The sequence below is a fragment of the Lathamus discolor genome, chromosome 12 (genome assembly GCF_037157495.1).
Source record: "Lathamus discolor isolate bLatDis1 chromosome 12, bLatDis1.hap1, whole genome shotgun sequence".
Classification (NCBI taxonomy): Eukaryota; Metazoa; Chordata; class Aves; order Psittaciformes; family Psittacidae; genus Lathamus; species Lathamus discolor.
The window spans coordinates 13,452,901-13,476,254 of record NC_088895.1 but is presented as its reverse complement, the minus strand read 5'-3'; the positions used below and the strand labels follow the sequence as shown (position 1 = coordinate 13,476,254).

Below are 23,354 nucleotides of genomic sequence, written 5' to 3'. Positions count from 1 at the left end.
TTTGTGTTTTTAGCTTGACAGTGTTTCTGTTAAGCTGCTATCTCTGTTAGAGATTGTCTTCTGAGATGTAAGTACATACTTGGTTAGCTTGTTTTATGGCAAAGCAATGTGGTTGCTACATTCTTGTCATCCTCTTAGATTCTATTTAAACCTTGTTAGTAAAAACGGATTGGTGCTGTGAAGTGATTATTTACTGGTTCAGGTGACTGCTTGTGATGTGCTGGCTTTGGTTCTGTGCTGCTGAGATCTCCCTGACTGTCGTATAGATAAATATTGAGGCAAGGTGCCCAAATACCACTAATAAAAGGATGCTGAAAATCAGTCCTGAATCAAAGCTTAAACTCAAGTGTAAATAGTGAGGCATGAAGGAGGCAGCGGAGAAAGGGAATTCTACCTCTTGAATAAGGAATAGCTGTCCAGTGCATTATTGGAGAGGACAGCTTGAGTAGCAGTCAGAATCAGCAGTAGCACAGAATCTGTGCTTATTTTAACAAAAAGAATGGTCAGATCTGGATAGCAGGAGAATCAATTAATTTGGGGGGAGGAGGGGAATATGATGATTAAATTTTGCTGGGGGATTTAAAAAGGGAAATTTGGCTGAATGCTCCTGCTTAGGTAGCCTGAGGAAACCCTCTTTAGTGGTTGCAGCCTTGGGCAAAAGATGCTCAGGATGGCTGAATGAATCAGCTGGGTAAAGGATGGGGAAGCCCTTTCTGATTCAGTCTTTGCACATGTTGTTTTAGTATAGATTTTCTATTTCATTTCTTCACCCTGTCCTTTGGAAACAGTAGTTGTGTTGTCTATTCCACAATTTGTGAATAAATGTGGTGTGTTGGTGTTTTTCCTTCTTCCATTATATTTTATCTTGCTTTGACTTCAGATGGCTTCAAGATAATAAGTCTTGCCTGAAGATACAAGAAATGTGTAGTCAGTGTGCTGAGAAAACCTTGGCAAGGGCTGTGATTCCTTTGTGAAGTCTTTAGGCTCTCCAAAGGGAAGCCAAATCTATAGCACGGTCCAAGTGAACCTCTGTCCTTAGGATTGGGTTAGAAAGGGATGTGTTTTGCTAACCAGAATGGTCCCCTGGTGTGCAGCAAGTGTCTGAACCCTGAAAGCTCCCAAGTTGTTTGTCACAGCCAGTCACTGTGAAATCTTGGTCCTGAAGCTCTTTTTTGGAGGTAGCACTGTGTACTTACCTTTAGTTTGTAAATTATCTTTTGAGGAAAACAGACTTTAACAAAATTCGTTGAGGATTCCTGTGTAGAAGATGACCTTACACTGTTCTCCTGATATCCTGTTACTATTTGGAAGTGCAAATGCCTACTTAGACCTTCGAATGACACTGAATAGTGAAGTTTTTCAGTGGTTCCATAAGCTGTGTATGAAAGCTAGATGGTGTAAATGGCTTTATTTTCAAAAATCTAAGTTCCAGTTTGGAACTGTCTTCTGAACCTCTTGGATATAGTATACTTCATAAACTGTTAACCCAAATTAGTGCATCTTTCCTTTATGAAAGACCAAAGTACAACACTCTTGACAGTTCCAGACAGACCGTACTATGCTTATAAAGCAAGTTATAAACTGTGAGCTCAGTGAGAACATAAAACTTCCTCAGGGAAAGGCTTTTCATCAGCATATCTGCAGACGTTTGACACTAACAATTTGGTTACAGTTTTGTTGGTGGGAACCCACCACACATAACATTGGTAACTTGAAGGAAACTGAAGAAACATTCAGCAGTTGCAGCTGGAACTTGGTCTTTGGCTGTGTTTGCAATTAGGCTGAAACAAAGCAAATTGCATGTATTTGAATTTTCAAACCTTCTACTTGTTACTACATCCTGGGTACAGATTTGATTCAAAGTCCACATGAGGCTGTACAAAGCTTGTGAATTAACATAGTGGTGTGCTTGTAATTTAGGTGGGTGCAACTTCTTGGATTGAATTGCAGGGTTCTGCTGTGTTCATGGGAAGGGGAGAAGACGATGAACAGCTCCCTCTGCCATGGAAGTACAATCTAAAAGGAAAAGCCAACTAAGCATCACATCTTCTCTTTGGTGGTGTTTGTGTTGTTAGCATAGCCAAAGACTACAGACCTGTTTTTTTCAGCATTTAACTCTCAAGATGAAGGCACAAATCCTCTTTTTCCTCCATCTCTGCAGCTGTTATAATTTAACTGAGGATCTGTCACATATTTAGCTTAGTTCAAGAAGGTCAAAAGCAAACTGGTTTAGAAAGTGATTGCATCTACAACAGGAAACAATTAAGCTTACTTCTGAGACAACAGAACACTCAAATTAACATGAGGTAGTTATTTTAAATGTATAATATGTGGTTTAGGGATTAATATTCTTAATCTCTCTGAAGAAATTAATTAAAAGAGGTTCATTAGTTTTAACAAGCTCAATGCTAACATCTATTCAACTGTAATTATTATGTGAATTACTTTAAAGTGAACTTTTCATGACTCTCATGGTAAGTGTTCACTGAAAAGCTGTTTCACTGACTTCAGGAAAGGTGTTTGTCGAAGTGGCAGATGTGAGTTGGCCTGGAGCATTTTACCAAGCTTCAAAATTCTACAATTAGACATAAGCATCTATTTCATATTCTGTGTGACCGTTGCCTACATAAAAACAAAAACCCCAAACCAAACAACCCTGTATGAAATTTCCCATCGCATCTCTTGATCTTTCACATTCCCCTTCCCTTGTTTCTTTTCCTTTGTAATGAAGCTCAGGAAAGGGACAGCTTTACAGTGTGGAGATTGGGCAAAGTGTGTTTGGTAGATGAGATGAGGCATGTGCAGGCAGAAGCACTTTGGACACTGGATCCAAAGTACTGGAAAATGTTTGGCTCGTTACTTTCTTTGAGGTTGCAATTGCTTAAGTGACTTTGCTATCTCGGATATCGTTCTATGCTGTAGGGAGAAAAATTGTCTGTAAATTACTTAAAATTGTGAGTTTTTCAAGTACCGAGCTGGCTACTAACGCAAAAGTGTGTCTTTCTGTCATGATTTATTTGCTTTCTGTTGTTCCAGCTTTGTCTCTAGTTTTACTTAGAAGTGCCAAAAAGGCCCCTTTCTTCTGTCTGAAGTGATGACGATGAGACTTTTAGGTTTTTAAGCTATGGCAGCAGCTGGAAGTATTTTAAGAAAGGTGCAGCTAAGTGTGATATGATAAAATTGAGGAGGGGAAAAAACCAGGGGAGGGAGAGAGTATAACAAACGTCTTAGTCCATTTTAGAGATCTGGTTGGTTGGTTGATTTGAAAAGCTCTCCAACTAGAACATACACATTCTTACTGCAGAATATTCTTGACCTGTTAGTTTCTGTAGGAGGGCCCCTGGGACTCTCTACCCCCTTAGTCCTTTTGAAGTTCTTGGTTTTAAAAAAAGCTTTGGGGAGGCAAGTCTTTATTTTCAAAGTTACTATTTTGTCTGTATTTTTCTTTACAATCTAGATTACTGTTGGTTTAGCATCACGATTTGCAAATCTCTGTCAGCACTTCCCAAGCCCAGGCTTCAGTGGCAGCGCTGACTCAGCAGTAGCAGTCTCCATACCACTTGCATGCTCTTTGGCCTCTGATTTAACTTTATTCATGCCCAGAAATGTAAAGCAAAATATCCCACAATCTGTTGTAGAGGAGAGCTGGTCTAGAAATCATACTACACCCATATGTTACTGCATTTTTTTCCCATTAAGAAAATTAAAACCTATATAAATACCAATTTTTTACCTCCTTTCAGATACTAACATTTGAGACCAAGAACCCGACGGAGCTGGCTGAGCGCTTGCGGTCGGTGTGTGGAAACCAGAGCAATGCTTATGCTCGGCTGCTGGAATACCGCCTGAATGCCCTGCGTGGACTCTGGAATGCCCAGCGCCAGCTTGCCTTGGAGGAGCAGCATGACCGGGAGAGCTCAGGGGATGAAGAAGCTCTGGCCTTGCTCAAGCGTCAAGGCTTGTTACAACAGCCTGAACAGGCACCGTTTACTTCACGGATGGGACTTCTGTTGGTCTTTCCCCTCATTCAGTCTCAAAGTAGAACAGACCCTTCTCTCTGTAACATAACTGCTGAGGTGCTGTTGAATTGCCTTCGAGACTGCCAGCCTTTGAGTTTGACTAAGGAACCAGCTGACTGTCTTAATGGGATAGAGTCTTTGCTGTGCTCCTGGCTGGAAGACACTTCTGCTTCAGGCCAACAGATTCCATATAAGCAAAAAGAAAACGCTGCTGCTGCCCTAGTTGCCTTGGCTTGTGCAAGGTAAGGAAGCTGTACTGATGTGATGTGGTGTGGGTGGTGCTGTTAGTAAGTGTTTAACCATAAGAACCAAATATGATGTGACCACATCGCTGATACTAGTTTTTGTTTTTCACTAGTCTTTGTCTTTCTAATATTTAAATTTTGGCTTGGAAAGGGTGGAACTGATAAACTAAGCATTGTTGGTTTTGGGGTTTTTTTTGGCATGTGTCTAGCATATGTAAAACCAGAAGTATCTAGATTGGGAATGCCTCTTGTGCATATTGCTGCTTCTGCTGCAGTGATCTGTTCTAGGAATGGTTCCAAATGTTTTTATCATGGAGGAAAGTTGTCCCATTTTTCCCTTTGTACTGCCCCATTAATCCTGTAGCTTATTCACCTTCATTGGCCTGTGGAAGACATTCCTGCCAAATTTCAGGGTAATTAGGTTCAGATTTGATTTCAGTCTTGCCTATTAAACATCTGGAGGCCTTTTTCCATTTTGTTGCCGGGGAACAGTTTGACCAGCATAGGTTGAACAATGCTGTGTGCCCTGCATGGGTTTAGCACAGCATCAGGTTATTGAGGATGAAGTAGCTGTAATTGCTTTTAATAAAAGCTTACTCTTCTTAGGGGATGGGGCTTGGGGAGAGGAGGAGTACACAAAACTTAGCTCTGAAAACTGTATGAATGTGAGTCTAAAATCACTAGTAGCCTTTTGAAAATCCCAGCTTTAATGTTTCTTAGATTGCAGCCTTGTTTGTCAAGTTTAACTCTGATTTAAGATGTTGAAGTTCTCAGGAGATGTCATGATTTGCTTTAGAAATGGGTTTATTCAAATGTAAAACACTCAATTTCTAGTGTACTTGTTCTAATGAAGTCGATGAGAAATCTACAGTTCGTGGCAAACTCTTCCGCATTGACAACTGCCTTATCTAAGAGGCAATGTACTTGAACATAGCTCAGATAAATTGGATTTGATAAACACAATCTCATTAATTTTTTCCCCAGATGCCGATTTTTAGGAAGTATGGGATGTTCTTTTGCAGCTGAATCTGTGAAAGAGCTAAATTTCAAATACAGCTTTTGAAATGAAGGTTGATCTTATATTTTCTTTGGAAATCTGTCTTGCATTGCTTACAGAATTGTAATATCCCGATGTGCTCTGTGTTCACCTTTGAAAGCTTTGAATTTTTCCTTTAAATATGTAAGTCATGTTGGGTACCATTATAAAGAAAAAAGCCTGCAAAATGAGACTATTATTGAGATTCTTAGTTGCAATCATATTCCTAAGAATAAAACAACAGGGTAAATACTGCTTTAAATAATTTATTGATGTGCTTGAAAGTCTTCAGTGTTACTTTTCTCTGGGATGAGGTTTATCAGTGAAAGCATACAGCTGAAAACGGCATGGGAAAACAGGGTTTTGGGCATGAAGGAGGAATGTTAAAGAGCTAAGACTGGCCATGTGTGACAGCAAGCAAAAGGCTGTATTCAGCAGAGTGCATGGAAAAGATCCCTTCAATTGATCGGTCATGCTTCTGAAGAAATCAATTCATATCTGACTACTGTCACGCCTAAGATGCAGTCAAGGTTCTCTTATTTAGCTAGGCTATTATGCCTGGAAATAACACCACCACGTCTTTTAGAGCATGACTTCTTCCTAATAGCCTGACCTTTGGAACAGAAACTGTGAAAGATATTTTTTGAAGACCTCTACATCTCCTTATTTCTAATAAAAACCCCAGTCATTTCCCACTCTATTAACATATAGGTTTCACAGGTTCTCCAAAAAAAGTGTTCGACTTACGAATGAACAAGAATTCTAATTAGAGTTACAAACTCCATATGTTTGGGAATGCCACAATAAAATTTTAAAGCAACACACTTCTACGCAAGATTAGAAACAACTTTTACTTGGGTTTAATGTTGTTTTCAGAAGTATCTAGTCTTACATACTTACAATGTACCTTATATGCATTTAAATGCATCACTTCAGAAGGGAAAAGCTTCCAAATACGTGTTTGGAAGCAAAAGGAATCAGAAGCTTGCTAATCAATTAATTAGTCTGGTCTTTTCTATTTTAGTCAAGAAAGCCGTTCTCTGGCTATGTCTGCAGCAGCTCTTACTAACACTTTGGCTCAGCCCCAGGAAGACCTGCAGATAGTATTTGGAGATCTAAATACATTTAATCAGCTCCAAGAAATATTGGAAGTAGCTGTCTGTAATAGAGGCAAGGTTTTGAGGTATTTTATCATGTGCCCACATTGCCTTCACCATACATGTTGTTTATGACACAGCCTGTGGTTGCTTGCTCTCCCTACTCGCACAGTGCTTCTCCCTCTCCTGAAAAGACAACATGATTTAGACAAGCAATTCACCAGCATTCTTTCTTTGTGTTACCCTCTCTTCCTCTTTTCACTTCCTCCACAAAAGAATGAAAATCATCCAGAAAAGAAATGCAAATTAGGAAAGAAGCTTGATGACATATCTTGGATGTTCTCTCCTTATGGTACTGGATATGATATTTTACATAGATGCTGTTGTCTGTGTGCATTCAGTCTTGTTTCAATAGACATCTTTAATTCATGTTTTTCTTATCCTTTTAGAGGGTCGCTGAAAACCTTTGTTCATACAGTGCATCTATTACAGAAACAGACTGATCTGGGATCCTTGCCTGTGGCTGATGTATTATACAGGTTTGTAGCAACTTCTCAAACTGTAGCACTTTTACATCAGGTGTGAAAATGTGAGTGCATTTACAGATGAATGTCTTTTCGATGTGATTAAAAGGCCTTAGAGTTATTGAAAGCTCTATGAAAGGTCAAAATTTAGTCCATTGCAGAAGGACATTAGGAAGTCAAATCTAAAAGTATCTACTAATTGTTTCTTGGGTCTTCTTATTTTTTAATCAAATATTGATGATTCCTTTAAATGAACTCTGACAGAATAATTGCTCAAAATATATCTTCATCTTAATTTTTGATTTAGCCAGTCTTTGCTATCACTGTTCTCTATGCATTTTATTTTATTTTCTGCTTAAAGGTTGTTGCTTTTGGAGGGAGGACCTGGATCACCCTCTTGTTTGCTTGGTGGGAAGCATATTGTGTCTTGGGGCTTTGAAGACATGTTACCTGCACCCGATGCCAACAGTAGTTCCAGCAGTGAAAGTAAAGGTGAATTACTCCATCACTGTAAATATTAGCAGGAGAGGTCAAAATGCTTTTAGTGGGGATATTTGTTTAAAAATTAATGTAAAGCTTTAGAATTGGAAAAGAATTTCTCCTTTCCTGTTGGATGTAAAAACAAGTGTAGCGCACAGCAAATAATTGAAAGCTGAAGAGTTTAGAAGTACCATCTTCAGAGAGAACTGGGCATCACAGGCGTGTTGATACATTGAAGCCTGATATATAATGAGAAGGGAGAGCAGCCAACTGTCTAAGAGTTTGTTGTCTTAGTCTGAAGCTTTGAAAACGTGGACCCAGTTAAGAGTTGGATTAAATAGTTCAGTTTAGTTTGTCATACCTGTTCTCAGTCACTTAATCTAACTGGATATGTGAATGATTCATTTGCTTTTGAAAGTTCATTTGGGGATCAGCTGGAAAAAAATGCCTTGTTTTGTGCTAAAATAAAGAGGCTAAATCTCAAGTCTAGTGTGCCAGTGATAGTATGGTGTAATGTTTCGGGGTTTTAATTACAAGATAATGGGGTTCTGAAAATGTTGCTGTTTGCTTGCTGAAGATCAGGTGCTATGTGAAGTTGTCCAGTAATCAGGTTGGAAGAAACAATCAAAAGCTGTAGGTACAGTCACCCTGTCTGACTTCAGGGGGAGTTTTGCAGAGCTCAAACTGAGTTTGGGTATTATCCACCCATTAGTCCCTCAGTAAGTAATTTCTTTGTCTGGTGCTGTATTGAGTAGCTGGTTATCATTGAAAGTTAAGAAAGTTCGCATTACTATAAACGTATTAGTTCAAGCTTTGGTAACATCTCATAAAGTTTAATGCAAACCATAGGAATTTACAAGTCTGAGCTGTCATTTTAGGCTGTCTACAAATTTATTGTTGACACCTGTATTTTGGAGATGCTTTCTTGCTGTGAGAGTGACAAGATCCTTTTCGCTTTCCCTGTTGGCTGTTCGGGTTTCATGAACTTAAATAGGTTGAATAGACTTGAGTCCCATCTTGGTGGTTAATAATTACTCTGTGAGTGACAAACTTACATTTCAAATACTGTTTGTCTTAATTTACCAGTGTTCAGAGATGGGAGGGTCTCTTTTAAGAAAAGCAGAATTGTACCAGAAATTAGATCAAGGCTCAATACTAGGTTATTTCTTCCTCATAGTGTGTTCTACCAGCGTCCCCAAGCAGGAGGGCTTGCACAGTCAGAAGTCTTGCTTGTATTTCATCTTGCTGCCAGTTCTGAGTTCTGAACAGCATTAGCTGTTACAAAAGCAAGAGATAATTGTCTTCTGCTGCTTTGCATCATTCTGAAGTCATTCAATAGCAAATGCTCAAGTTGCTTCTGATTTAAGTGAAGGAATTTTCCACCTGAAATTACTTTGAGCAGGCCTGTGTTCCTGAGCACGGTTGGGTGTTATAGTCAGTTCCTACTGTAGCTACAGTTTTGAATAGCATGCAGAAAAAACCAAGTTCAAACTTACTGGCGTGTTTTTTGGAGCAGTTTGGGCCATAATACTCGAAGATGGGTGTTTAACAGTGAAATGAGAACACAACACAGGAAAAATCAATTATTTAGAAATGGATGATGTACATTTGAATCATGAAAAAACAGAGCTAATGTCATTTATTATCTCAAAAGAGAAGCTGGGTGACTAGCATCTACTTCTTAAGTTTATTTGGTGACAGTAAGAGATTTAAATAGCTCCAGTATTTGTGTGGGTGAGGCGTAATCTTGGGCACCTCTGCAAGGCTTGAAAGAAATGCACAGAAATACTGTAAAAAGGATGGACTTTAGCTCCTAGTTCACAAATAGCTCTTAGAACGCGGAATAATAAATTCAGTATCAAAGAAATGGTTCTGAACCCTTGATAATGACCTGTCAGGAGCATCTGCTGGGTTTCAGTTGCTGTGGGAGCTGCTGCAGCAACGTAATGACCATGGCGAATTCCTTGTCCTGTGTGTTACAGCGGTGGTCTCGCTCTGTTCTTTCTCCCTGATTCAGACGCAGACTTAGGGCGCTGTCTTGCAGCAGATGGGCTCTATCTTTATACAACTAATTCAGTGGGCAGAGGAATAAGCAAATTAGGATCTGGATTACATGGTACTTTGCGGTAAGTGGCAGTTGAGTATTTACTATTCTGCAGTTATTGTTTTAGGAAACCTCATGTTAGATGTAACAAGTCTGGGGCATGTTACGCATTTGCATTAAATCCTATTTTAATGTTTGGTTTTCTCATCCGGAGTTCTTCTTGAGTATGTTTTCTCTAGAACTACAGAATAAATCAGGTTGAAAGGGATGTCTGGAGGCCATTTAATCCAACCTCCTGTGAAGAAGTGTGTTAGCTGAATAGCTACTATATAGCACCAGGACACTAGTATTTTAGATTTCAGGGGTTTTTTATGTATAGTACATGGGTTTGTTCTTTGCTGAGAGGGTTATACTATAGCCTACTTTAGTGACCTTTTTATTTATGGTTGTACAATTGCTGAATTTGTAAGTATTTGGTTTCTAATTATGTTATTCATTATATTAATGATTAGTGCAGATGTGACTCACTGAACCTTCTTGCTTCTTTATTGCTTGGAAGTCATAAGGCTTTCATATGCCTCGTCTTTTACAACAGAATTTACTGCCTTATGCGACTTGAATTCAAGTTCAGTCAAAGTTCAAGAATGTGGTTGTGAGTTGTTCTTGGAAAGCAAAAAAGCCCAGCACAGGGTTTTGAAGGGTTTTAATATCCTACTTTTTTTGCCAGAGGTTTTGTGTACTGCCGTAATGAGGAGCTGGAGAGCGGGTGGGTTGCTTTTGGCAACAGCAAACTTCTTCATCGGCCCGTCTCTTTTGATAATAAGCCTCACTCCCTTTTCCAGGTTGTGGATCAGCATACCCTTCAGGTAAAAGGAACAGTTCATTGCAGAGTTAGAGTAACAAAGCATTCTTAATGAGTCACAATCATTTCTAGCTTTAATTAATTTTGTCCTTGAAGTTTCTTCTTTTTACTTTGTGAAACTGCCTTTTTGCAGCTCCCCATTGAAAGTATTGCATGATAGAACTTGTAAGTTTTTACAGACATTACTCAGTTTTCATGTGTTAATATGTGTATATATGTGCTTGCACACATCTATGTATATGGATAGACAGACTTACACTGTACTGTGTTAAGATAATACTGTAAGAGGTAGAATATCATAATGTCACATTATAAAACAGTCAAAACAGTAGCGAAATGGACATTGATTTGAGCTGAAAACATGATCTTCCTGAACAGCTCATTATTCTTCTACTGTAACAGACTTCAGATATTGTTTCTGAGCTGATTGTGTGTTGTGGATAAACAACTGTCATCCTTTGTAAAAATGTAAAAATGGATAGTTTGTTACTTTGAAGTTTTTTTTCTGCCATGGTTTTGAGACTGGATATGCACATTATTGTGTGTTTCCTGATACTGAGAATGTTTGGATTCCCCTTTCCTTTCAGTTCCAAGTGATGCTTCAGAGAAGTTGCAGAAAGTAGATAACTCTTTAGCATGTAGATTTTCCATATGGTGCTGTAGGTAATGCTGTCAGTCATTAGAGAACAGATGATCCTTTTACTTTTAGATATGTTAAATATTTAGGTATATGAGCTGGTTTTTATGCAGTAGATCCATTTGGCAAACATTATAACATAGCTCTTGGTAACATACATGCCATAAGTACTAGTCCAATAATAAGCCTCTTCTGGACTAACTGCACTTGATCTTGATTGATTTATTTATTTTCAAGTACATTATTAATACTTCTAAGAACAAGCTTCACCATAAGAACTGTTAAGATGCTCTCTGTCTCGTAGGTCTGTCAGATAATCCCAATGCCAGTAAATCACTTCCCAGTTGGCAGCACTATGACAACCGTGCATCTTTCTTCAGATGGCACATATTTCTACTGGATTTGGTCTCCTGCAAGCCTCAATGAAAAAACACCAAAAGGCCACTCTGTCTTTATGGATATTTTTGAACTAATAGTAAGCAAATTATGTGTTTTCTCTGACTCTGGAGTCAGTAGCATCGCTCCCGCTTAATCCAGTGTCATCGTTTTCAAAGCAACTTATTAGGTTTGAATATTGATATGTGTGATCTGGGTAGCTGCAATGTGGTTTACAAAATAAGTTTTAACTGAACAGAAGGTGTATTTTTCAATTATATCTTCAGAGGATATGCAGCTACCATATTTAGCAGTATGAACTGTAATATAAAATGTATTTTATTATAATTAGCAATTGAGTTTTATGCTGGGGTAGTAATTCACTGTATTAAGATTTAAAGCATTGTTTATTGTGGATCTGCTTCATTGTGATAAAAGCCAATCAGGCCCAACAAGTTACAAATACAATTGTTTTCTTTACACTGCATAACTTAATATGGTCTTTTATGTTGTATGATGGTCATTGAGTTTAGTGTACAACCAAGTGCAGCTCAAAATACTGAGTCTGGAGAAGTGTATCAATAGTTTGAACTCTCTTTTCTCTCATCGGCTTACGTATGTGCATATTTGCACATATGTGCGTGCATTTGTGTATGGTTTATTTGACAATGAAGCATCATCATCATGTGGTCTGAGAAAATAATCAGTTACAGTTTTTGTCTGGCAAATGATGTAAAGACCTTTTACAAAACTTGCCAGTGAAACATCACTAAGAAAATACAAAGGAGGGTTGAATACTTGCAGAGTTCCATAAATAAACCTTAGATTACGACAAGCAGTTCTGTCTAAGGACAGACCAAATAGAAGATACTCTGTTGAACCACAGAGTTGCAAACAACACATACTCATCTGTCTAGCTTTCATGACACCTTTTTCTGCAAGAAATTTTGACAGCAGAGTTTAAGTTTTTATCCCTACTTGATATGTTGTTGTGTTTAGTTTTACTGTTCATTTAAGGTAGTCTATCTCCTATGGATTTCAATATCTAAAAGTATTTTTTTCTCCATTTGAATAGGTAGAAAATGGCATATGTATAGCAAATCCTCTGCAGGAACGAATTATATTAATGAGAAAAGAGGGTGAGTCTGCAAAGAGTATAAATGAAATGCTGCTGAGTAGGCTGTCGAGGTACAGAGCTTCCCCGTCAGCAACACTGGCTGCTCTCACTGGCTCTACAATCTCCAATACATTGAAAGAGGACCAAGCAGGTCAGAAAAGGTTTTACTGACTCTCAGTAACATTTCATGGTTTGTTTCTTAACCTACAGTTTTAGTTCTAATAATATGCATTGCATATCTTAAGATGTGTGATAAAAACTGTGCATTTTTACCCCAAACAAGTGTTTGAAATATGTAGTATTTGCTTAATGCTTGAATTGCAGGTTCCTTTGCTAAAGAGGCATTGTGAGAAAAGTGTAAGAATGAAAAACAGGCAGAATGCTTGTAGCACTCTTCCCCATGTATTCAGTTACAGGATTGGTTTGTGCCACATTTGATCAAATTGGTATCAAACTGATAACTGCATGTATCTGCTGGCAGTTCAGCTGGTTTTCTTATTGTTAGGTAAAAATAGACTGCAGTTTAGGAAATGAATCAAGGAAGTTGAATGTTGTAAATGGGAGGTAATTTGCACGTTTGGGTATTCTTGTTTGGGTATTCTTTTATGGGCATTCTGAAACTACCCAAGTTAATTAGAGAATCTTGAATGAACATCACTGATGGTTTTCAGAATGATCTGGAGCTGTGTTAAGGTTTGTCTCAAGATTTTATTCAGTTTATCCTGAATTACTTTTCTTCCTTCATATGTACGAGTTTGCTTTCAATTTCAAACAATTAAAGGTATTTCCATAGAAATAAATTATACAGGAAATGGATATGCTTACAGGGGAAACTGGCAAAGAATTGGCTTGAAGATCTATTTTAAAGGTTGTGTTTTGCCAGATAACAACTAGAGTGCTACAGAAGAAGAAGAGTAAATGGTTATTCTTGGCTAATTCTTTAGTTAGTGCTCAGAAGTGTTGATGGGCTGTCACAGGAGCTAGATCTTTATGACTGTATATGTTTCATGTGGAGCAGGAGAACTTAAAATAGTAAATGCGTAGTGAATCTCAAATGATCTATCTATCTTAAAAGATTATTTGGCTCTAAGATGCTGCTTTCAATATGTTTATCATCATAGAATTCTGAAAACAGTTTTGTTTATACTGAAACTTAGGTTCTGAATTTTCCAGGTTTGGAAGCAAGAGCTTGCTGTCTTTTTAAAGGTTGAAGTTGTTCTCTTTAGTTAACTAACCTGGCAAACTCTTTGTGTCTTCCTGGGGATTGATGCTGAATGTGTGGGATTGAGGCCACCCCTATATACAACCTCTTAAAGCAACTTCTAAATGCTGCAAAATTCAGCTTAAATGAATTTCCATATTGATTTATTTGAAGCCCTAAATAGGAACTGCCTTGTTTGCTGCCCATAGTTGTGATTTTTCTAATGTTATAAAGAAATACTGCATTGTTCTGTTGACTGTTTCAGCTGCAAACACTAGCTGTGGGCTGCCACTGAAGATGTTAAGGAAGACTCCAATATACACATGTGGGACATACTTGGTGATGCTGGTCCCACCCCCAGGTGGATCTGGCAGTTCAGCAACACGCTCGCTTTTTGGAGGAACAAGTGCTTTATCATCCTTAAAAAGTAAGTGGAACCCATTTGTGGCAGATTTTGAGTCCTTGCCTTGCTGAAATACAATAAACTTCTCAGGAGTTGATTGGAGACTCTGTTCTGTGTAGTTCTTGCCTCCAGCTTGGTGTTCAACATTTCGGATGGGCAGTTCACAAGCAGAGCAGATCTCATTGATGCTGCAGGAAGTTCACTTGGACGTGGTGCTCTAGTTCCAGGGCTTGGTAAGAAGTAGATCTCTTTCCGAAGAATATTTCAGAACTTAGACTGTAAATTGTGGGGTTTACTGAGCAGTAAGCAGCTTTGCAGGTGGTGGGGTTGCATGTCTATGGTGAAATTTTGTAAATGCAACATTTTTGAGACTTCAGAATTCCCTGAGGGAATTTCCAATATCTTGCTTCTGCAGCTTCAGCTTCAGGCAAGCTCAAGTAAAGTGTTTTCTGCCGCAGAAAAGAATCTTGAAAGAAGTCTGATTTTTTTTTTTTTTTTAATATCCTACTTTTGTTGTCAGGTGCTGCAAAGTTCTGTGTATCTTCTCTCTATATTCAAAAATACATAAATGCATCTTGGCTGGAAAGATGTTTGTCATGAGATAAAGAGTTATAAAATTCTAAGTTCTAGGTATGGATAGGTAGAATTGTATGCTAATCTGTTAGCTGCTGATACTGGAGATTTACCTCAGTCATCTGAAACGTGGAGAAACAGGTTAGTTTTGAACTTCTAAAGTATGGTACATGGCCTCTGTCATGGAACAGTCCTGTCCATAATCCACTCATCCCTTTCCATCTACTGTTTTGGACTTGTAGGCTTTGAGCTTTTCCAGAGATGAGTCTCTAAGTGTAAAACTTTGTTGGCAGCTGGACAATGCGAACTGTCAGTTTTATTAAAACTGTTGTTTTTACCGCAAGGCCTTTAAAACAAGTTCTAAGGTGCTTAAATGTCAGTGTAGTAAAATAAATGTTAAACTTGCTTCTCTGTTTTTCTAAAAGTTAGTGGTATCTGATGCCAGACTCATCTACCTTTAGTTTGTGCACTGTGGCAGTGTGTGATCAGTGATGGAGGGATGGTATATGTTGTGTGCTTATAATGAGCACTGGAATATTTACCTGAAGCAGATGCTCTTGTACACGCAAAACATCAAAAGGGATGTGCATTTGCTTCATTTCTTTGTTAAGGAATCTCTTTTTCACGTTTTTCATTCCAAAGCACTGTTACTAAATTGCTGTCATGACAACAACTTCTAAAGCAAATATTTTGGCTGTTTATCTGCTATGAAAATACTTTAGTTTGGTTTTTAACAAATGTTCTAAAATTTGACATGCAGAATATTTTCCTTTTCTCAGGTGCCTGTTATGATACTATGAATAACATGATATGGACATGCTCCAATGACTACATTGATCAGTGGTGTAATCCTGGGAACCAGGCATTCCACTGTGTCTGTCAGAGGCTGGGTGTGAGTCATGTCATTACAGAACCCAAAGGTGAGTAAACCTACCGGTCAGCATTTTATACCAAGTGGAATTGAAATGAGACATTATCATAGAATAAATACACAGAAACTACCTTCTGAAACTTACTGTTAAAAGCTCTGAAAGTGTTTAGAAATACTGATCATGCTTTATCTTTGCTCTAAGAAAAGAAAAAGCAAAAAGCAAGTTGTGTTTGGAAGTTTCCAGATTTTTCTACCTTTAGCACATTAAAAAAGTGGGCAGTTCCTTTGTTTGTCTTGTGGACGTGTGTCCTGAAGTTAGAGATGATGATGATGATATATTGCATTGTAGAAGCAAATACTAATGCTATAGTCTGTGTTTGTAGACAGCATTTAAATTGCTTTTCTTCTTCTAGGGGATGCAACAAGCACAAATGAGGTTATTAACCAGTTACTGCACCATGTTGGTGCCATGTGTATCCATCAACTCAACCTGCTCGCAGCCAGCAACAATCTCCCCATAACAAATTTTTTGGGCAAACAACATCCAATAGAAGCACATCACCTCAGCAGCATTTGTGACATTATGGAAAAAGCTATGGTCAATGGAGATACCTGTATAATACGCTGCATCCTTGTTGTCTTTCAGGTACAAAGGCTATTCAAATGTACTGTACAACAGTTGGGGGGAGAAAAAGAAGTTGTTTAGAATACAGGGAGCCACTTGATTTTATTAGGGTTTCTTTTTTATTTCATTGCATTCAACTGGAGATTGACTTAGCAGTGGCTTTGCAGTATCTTACACACCCATCATTAGTTTCCAACTCTGATTTCTAGTGACCTGGACAGAAAAAGGAATTCATATGAGCAATGTTTAAGGTTTTAATATTGTTGTGTTTAATCTTCCTTAGGTGGTTTTTAAATTTTTCTTCAGCCCACAAACTGAAAGAAACAGAGATATTGTTAGAAGGTCTGGCCTGTTGCTCTGGCAGTTACTGATGGCACCAAGGGATCAGATTTGCTCTGAAATCCAGAAGGAGGTTTGCCTAGCTATTAGGTAAATATCTGTTTTGTCAAATTAAACTCAAGATTTTAGATTACTTGAAAATGCTGGAACAGTGAACATTCAAATTGTATTCAGCAGTTTGATGAAATGAAGGTTGACATAGTGTGATAAAATTATTATGATTTTTATCTGTGGAAGAAGGGAAATACAATCTGTTTGTCATGATGACAGCAAAATAAGAGGTACTAATTACTTTCCATTCTTCTCACTTCTTGTTTTATATTGTCTTTCTTTAGGGATTTTTTAAATGTTTAGTATAATAATTTAATTGAAGCAAAGTGATGGCTAAGAATGACTTCCTTAGATAGCTCACATACTTTATTCATGGTCAGGAATAGGCAAAGCTAATGTTGTCAGCTGCTGTACTGTGTTTCAAGTGACAATACTAAAATTCTCCTAAACAAAAGGGAGTGTAAGAGGAAGCAGAATGAATAAATAATACTTGAGGAATGCTGTAAGATTGAAGGCCCAGGGGAAAGCACAAGAATGTCTTGTCAAATTCAGGTCTATCTTTAGAAAACAGGAATCTGTTTAGGCAGAAGAGTGGGCATTATGTGTCTGGGCTGATACACCGGGTCATCAAACACTTAAACAGGCTGGTTGCTTTAGCTCCACATCGTATTAGCGACTACATCTCTTGAACCTGATGCTGTGTAATTTCCTTTCTCTGGCTTGTCAAAACAGCAGCATGACTAAGTACAGGGAAGCGAGCAAAAAGTGTGATTGTGTATCACGAAAATGAGATAATGAAAATCTCAAGGACAGGGAATGCTGTCTCAAATGTCCTAAGTACAAATATAATCTGCTTTAAAGTGGGAAGTGCTCCAAAGGTTGAGAACAAAATCTTCTGAAGATCAACCTGCATTTTTTTTTTTGTGTGTGTGTGAATCACAACATTCCAAATTTCAGTGGCTTTATGCAACTCTGAGTGAAGATAAATGGCATATCTTCAGTATGATTACCTGGCATTGTCAGGGTTTTGCTTTTTGACAGGGAAACAAGTATCCTGTCAATTCTATGGACAGCTGCTGCATTTTCCCTGTGTTTAACTCTGTCCTCCAATTACTTCTAAAAAAAATCAGAGGTGGAGATTAGGTAATACCTCCTTCCTCCTGTTTTCTCACTGGAATATTCTGATAGCAACAGAAACCTCATACTTAGGTTGCAGTGTATGATAACTCTTCCTAATGTTTGTATCACAAGTTGGTCAGCATGAGCCAGAGGGAGGGAAGCTGCAGTAATCTCTGCTCTCAGTGTGAAGCTGAAAAACATACCAGTTTTCTTTCTGTGAGAATGTTATTCAAAAAGAAAGGGGGAAAAGGGCAGAAGAGAAAGTCTGCATAATAGTTTCAGCACTCCAGACAATCATGAAATATTCCTTTTAAGTTACTGTGTTCTCTTATTTTGATGTGGTAATTCATGTAGAAAGGACAAAGTTCATCACAAGTTAAAGCGGACAAATATCTCCACAAGGAGTATTTATGCATAGCTGTGTTGTTTCTAAAACATTAGTTCTAGACTCTTCAGCTTATCTATGTCTTCTGTAAGGAGCCAGTCTTTAAGTATAAAACTGCAACAATGGTGACTTTTTGCTTACCATCTTCTGCATTTTCCATTGTTCTTACCACAGATAAGCCATCCCCCATCACCAGCATTGAGGTGTTCTCTTAAACCAGCATCCATTTCTTCTGACATCTGTCCATTTCTAGAAAAAATGATTGTGCTGTCATATATATAAGTGATTAATGTGGAGTTTCTCAGGGGGGAGCAAATAGCTCTGGAATAAGCTTTGGCACTGCAACAATAAAATATAGCTGATCAGAGCTGATTTCTGGAGAAAGCAGCTGCTTATTTTATGACTAATATAAATGCTAAAATATGGAGGATGCCTTTCTAAGTTGGAAGAAGCTGTTACGTGGTTGTTCTAAATGTTACATCAGATACTAAGGCCATTTTTCACATGTCCATTGGAATGATTTTGTTTGCTTTTAAGTACATTAAGTAATCCATGGTTTTATTTTTTCTTTAGCTCTGGTTTAAATATCCTGTATCCCGGAGAAGCAGAAATCAATAATTTATTGAAATTAGTCTTAACTGAAGGTGAGAATGTCTTCTTGACATGTGAAAGTGTGGGTGGCTTTTTTGTAATTGAAACCAGAAAGTGAAAATACTTCTAGGAAATTACAGAATGCTTCCAATTCTGAAGCTCCTTCTGAATGGAAGCATGGGCAAATGTAGATGAGGTGTAGAAAAGGGAAGCTGGTCTCAATCGGGCAGCTGTTTGAAATGGAAAAGGATTAAAGTTCTCTTTTGTCACTCTTAGTATTGTTTCCTGTCCAGGTTGTGTTTTAGAATATCTACAGTTAGTGTTACTCATGGCAATTATACAGTGACCAGAGGTAATTCTAATCCTTGGTGAAAGAGTGATGCTTTACTTGCCTTCACCATGAAATGGGGGTCTGGGCTTAGGAAGCAGCTGATGCACAGTAATATGTTACTTCATAGAACAGTGTGCATCCATCAAAGTAAGTTTCAACAGGCAGTGATATCAACAGGGAATTGGGTTATGCTGTAAATATCATAATTTCTGAGAAATAGCATGTATTAAGCAAGATATGTGAGGAAGTAAAAAGAAATTATTTCTGTAAAATGCTGTTTTGCCGAAGTTTTTGCATTCCATTTTAGGAGAGAGAAATAGTGGTCTCTCTCAACTCCGCGATGTTATCCTGACTAATTTAGCTGAACAGCTTCAGAACAACAGATTTGGAAGTGAAGATGATGATCATTATAGGTAAAATGCAACATTATGTTCCCCTTTCTCTCCATATGTAATATTTCTGTTACTTACTTTAGGTAATCTTGCATAACATTCTGTTGAAATTGCTTGTTATTTCACTGGCAGTGTGAACTGAAATCCTGTCCTTGTGTCTGGAATGGGTAGAGTTTCATTAGGACAAAGGAGAGAGAGGTTGGACTAATTTTAGGGGAACCTTTGGAGACTTCTGTACACAGACTTAGGTTTGGATTCTCTGCTACTTACCATGTATACAGTAGATATCAATGATAATTCGTAAGTGTGGTATGATGACACCATATCACTACATTAGGTGGCTTTTCAGCAATAAAACTGTCGGTCTCGAGTGCCTGTTCAAGCTGGGAGAAGTCTGTTTTTTTGGGTGTCATTAGAAGCCATTGATTTATATGATCACAGTGCAGGAAATCACTTGCAGTGATTGTTGTTTAACATTTCAGACTTGGTTTTCTTTGTGTCTGAATCTCAAGTTGAACAGGTATTTGTTTTGGTTTCACATGATTAGTGGTGCAGCTTGCAGAGACTTTTGAGATGAGCTAATCAAAACACACTGTAATTAGACTGTTAACATTTTACATCTTTCTTGCATTTTTTAAAGACTAAATGATGAACTTTTGCACTACATTCTCAAGATTGTTGTCCGAGAATCTTGTGTCTTAATCACCAAGTGCCAAACTGTATCTAAAGATGATTTTCAAAAGCTTCTTTCAACTGTGCCTGTAAGTAAAATGCATTTTGATCAAAGTATATGTGCCTTTGGCTTCTTTTCCTCCTTAAATCTATCCTCTTTACCGAGCGTATAGAGGTGAAGCTTCTATACTTGTGTTTCTTAACAAATACAGGAAAAGATTCTTTTGTTAATGCTGTGCAGGGAAGGAAGAAAGAATTTCTTAAAGCAAAGCAAATTGTACAGTAATGCTAAACCAGGTTTATATGTGGATACATTTTCCAGTTGCTCTGGTAGCTGTTTGAATTGAAAAGAAATCTATGTATCTCAGCCTTCAAAGCATTGCAACAACTTAAAAAACAGACTCTTTCTGCAGCTGTGTATAATCATTCAAACAAGCAGAAAGAATTAGCATTTACAGACAAAAAGTTGACATTAGCGAATGCTAAAAGCATGCAGAGATGTTTCGAGCAGGAGCAGCTCCCTGAGCTGGCTGAGGGCAAAGGCAGGTGAGCTTGTGTCCCAGCACTGTGGAGGGAAGGATGCAGGGAGATGGGAAAGGAGTAGTAGCATGGAACCATCGCCTTGAGGAATGTGAGTTAAATTTAGTTCTATGGATGCATTATCCTTTAAGAATTAGTGAATGTTACACTACTTTAATGTTACTATAGTGTTACATAGTTGAATAAAATTGTACTGCTTCTTTGTGTTTTGCAAGTTATTTCACAAAATGCAGTATTTTGCAACCAGTTTCTTCTCTTAAATATGTATGAACAAGCTTGCATTAAATCAGCAAAACAGTTCTGTTCAAGGGAAATTATTCTGCTTTTGCTTGTCCTCTCCCTTAACTTTTTTTCCTCTTTTACATTTCAAAGTACAAGGATTGCCTGAACCAAGGTTAAGTGGTTTAGATAATGTAAAGTTCTACTTATTTATGTTAAAGGCTGCATCTTCGTGTTTGCGGTATCTGATGGCTGTACAGAACCACCTCCTCAGTAACACTATTCTGATTAAACCTGATGAAAATGATGACAGTGACAGCTCCTTGCAGGGAGAGACATTGAAGGTACAGGTAAACACCAAGTTTTATTCTAGCATGGCTCTCTCCAGTCAGTGTTCCTGTGACACCTTTTGTTTCTGCAGTGCATTCTACAGACATTGTTTTGTTAGCTCTTTTCCTTTTGATATAGTTAAGTTATTGTAGATAGTTTTTTCCTGTTCTGCAGCTCAAGGCTGCAATTGTTTTGTGTTCAGGATTCCAGCTTGGGTTCTATGTTGTTAGTAAGAGCAGGCATTTCCTAAATATACATATGGTGAGGTTTAAAATGTATTTTAATTAATGTGTTAGTAAAAAAGTCTATGTGCCAGGAATCCGTCTGGAGACATTACCCCCCACTTCCTCTGCTCCAAATCACTTGGGTGGTCACTTTTCAGGCATAAATAGGAAAGGTTTTCCTGTTTGCCTTTCTGGCTTCTGCTTTTTTTCAGTTTTAACTTATGAAGCTTATGTAGAACCACCTACTACATCTGTTGTCTGAAATAGCGGCAGTAATGTTTGTGGCAGGGAAACTGAGGACAGGGCTTGTAGACAGTGGTTGTTTTGTTGGTATGTTTATTAAAATGGTGTTATTTCATGTTACTGCTGGCATAGTCTGGAATGAACTCATAGAAGCCAGTTCTGTCTTAGCATGCAGCTTGTGTCATTAGTATTTGTAACAGTAACAGTGCATCTATAATGGCATTGATTTATGAATTTATGGTGGTGTTAAGCTGGTTTTGTCTGCTACTCTGAGACTTTGTGTGCTTGTAATTTGCTGTAGCTGGAAGTTATTTGTTCAGGCTCATTGAATAAACGCTAAATATTGTAGTACTTTTCTTGTCTCACTATTCACCCATGTTTTCATTGTTCAGTTTCTCTCTCTACAGTGATCCTCATACCTGCTAGGACATTCTGTCACCAGTGCTGTACCTTGGCTGGCTAACAGCTTGCTCTCCTGTGCTGGACTTGGGGATTCCTTCCCTCTAGAAACTGGATGTGCATCCTGTAAAACATGCACCTAGTTTCTCCCAGCACTTTGGGTCTTAACATTAATCAAATTTAAGTCTTGGATGAATCTACTGCTGCAGGCCTGCCAGGTCACATTATCATTATTCTCATTTGGAAATCCATCGTTTTGTTCTGTTGCCCTGTTTTTGTATTCTCTAAGGATTCAAGTATCCTTTAACTCTTTTTGTACCTAGGAGCTAAAGACCAGCATTTTGTCTCTTGCTACACAAATTCTGACAGGATGTGATGAAGTCTTAGAAATGCTGCAACAAGTCACTACAGCACTAATAAACAGTGACATTTCGGACAGAGAGCAAAGGTAAGACAAGTATGTCAGTACTAATAGCTTGATAATCTGTAGAGACTTCAATTTGCAAAGGTTTTAGTTAGAATGTTATTTATAAGTAAAATAACTGGAAGAAAACTGTAGCTAAGTCATCTTCTCCATTACAAGTCTTGGATGTTGCTGTGATATCCTGCATATTTCACCAGATAGTCACTTTGCCCTTCCCTGTCTCCCCTCCACTTAAAATATATGTTGGGAATGCGATGCAGACAAAAACAGTGAACCTCTTTGCCTTATTAAGCAAACACCCCCCTCTCCCAGTCATGTTTGAGGTTTCAGTTTCTAAGCTTTTCAGTGCCTGCAAGGTTAGTTTTGTTTATTGACAGTGCACAATTCCTCTGAGATACTTTCAGATGGGTTTCATACTCAAATATATTTTTGTAGATACAGGTTCTTTTAAAGTACTTTGAGCTGCGTGTGCTCGGAGTCTGGTACACATACTGAACAAATACAGTTGTGTTTGATGTGGACTTTCATCGCATGCCCATGGGAGCTTACCATTTTCCAAGTAGTAAACTCTTGATTTTTATTGTCTTCTGGTCTTGCTTGTTTGTAAGAGTTGACAGCAAAGACTAGGTTTCACTTTGGAGGAGTTGTAGTGTTTTTAAGGTATAAAGGTCTTTTTTGTTGTTTTATGAATGCAAATCTTCTCTGCTGAATTTTGAATTGCCTGCTTACACAGCCTGTTACAAGACTAAACAGACTACTAAAAATAGTAGTGATACTCCATGAAAATAGTTGTTACTATGCAAACTTTGATTCTCCTGACAGATTGAAAGGCCTGGAGCAAATTACAAAGGCTACTATGCTTGGGCATTTGCTTCCTGTCCTACTGACATCCCTGATGCACCCAAATTTGCAGACTCTGACTATGGCTGATGCATTGATGCCTCAGCTGGTGCAGCTGGTTCTTTACACAAGTCAGGTATGGTTTT

At 38.1% G+C, this 23,354-nt stretch overlaps 1 protein-coding gene across 2 annotated transcripts in view; it reads left to right on the top strand.

Annotated features, from left to right (window-relative positions):
* The window catches only part of HECTD4 (HECT domain E3 ubiquitin protein ligase 4), a 72,897-nt gene that overhangs the window by 7,761 nt on the left and 41,782 nt on the right, over positions 1-23,354 (top strand). The window contains exons 2-19 of one of the 2 annotated variants that reach the window (XM_065692514.1): positions 3,744-4,261; positions 6,847-6,936; positions 7,283-7,413; positions 9,419-9,527; positions 10,173-10,311; positions 11,249-11,419; positions 12,395-12,587; positions 13,903-14,064; positions 14,160-14,273; positions 15,393-15,533; positions 15,898-16,130; positions 16,393-16,538; positions 18,577-18,647; positions 19,233-19,338; positions 19,958-20,078; positions 20,970-21,092; positions 22,268-22,392; positions 23,191-23,344. In XM_065692514.1, coding sequence (XP_065548586.1) covers positions 3,744-4,261; positions 6,847-6,936; positions 7,283-7,413; positions 9,419-9,527; positions 10,173-10,311; positions 11,249-11,419; positions 12,395-12,587; positions 13,903-14,064; positions 14,160-14,273; positions 15,393-15,533; positions 15,898-16,130; positions 16,393-16,538; positions 18,577-18,647; positions 19,233-19,338; positions 19,958-20,078; positions 20,970-21,092; positions 22,268-22,392; positions 23,191-23,344 — 2,847 coding nt within the window. Of the gene's footprint in view, positions 1-3,743; positions 4,262-6,846; positions 6,937-7,282; positions 7,414-9,418; positions 9,528-10,172; positions 10,312-11,248; positions 11,420-12,394; positions 12,588-13,902; positions 14,065-14,159; positions 14,274-15,392; positions 15,534-15,897; positions 16,131-16,392; positions 16,539-18,576; positions 18,648-19,232; positions 19,339-19,957; positions 20,079-20,969; positions 21,099-22,267; positions 22,393-23,190; positions 23,345-23,354 lie in introns of both variants that reach the window. The other variant, XM_065692513.1, reaches the window with a different exon arrangement.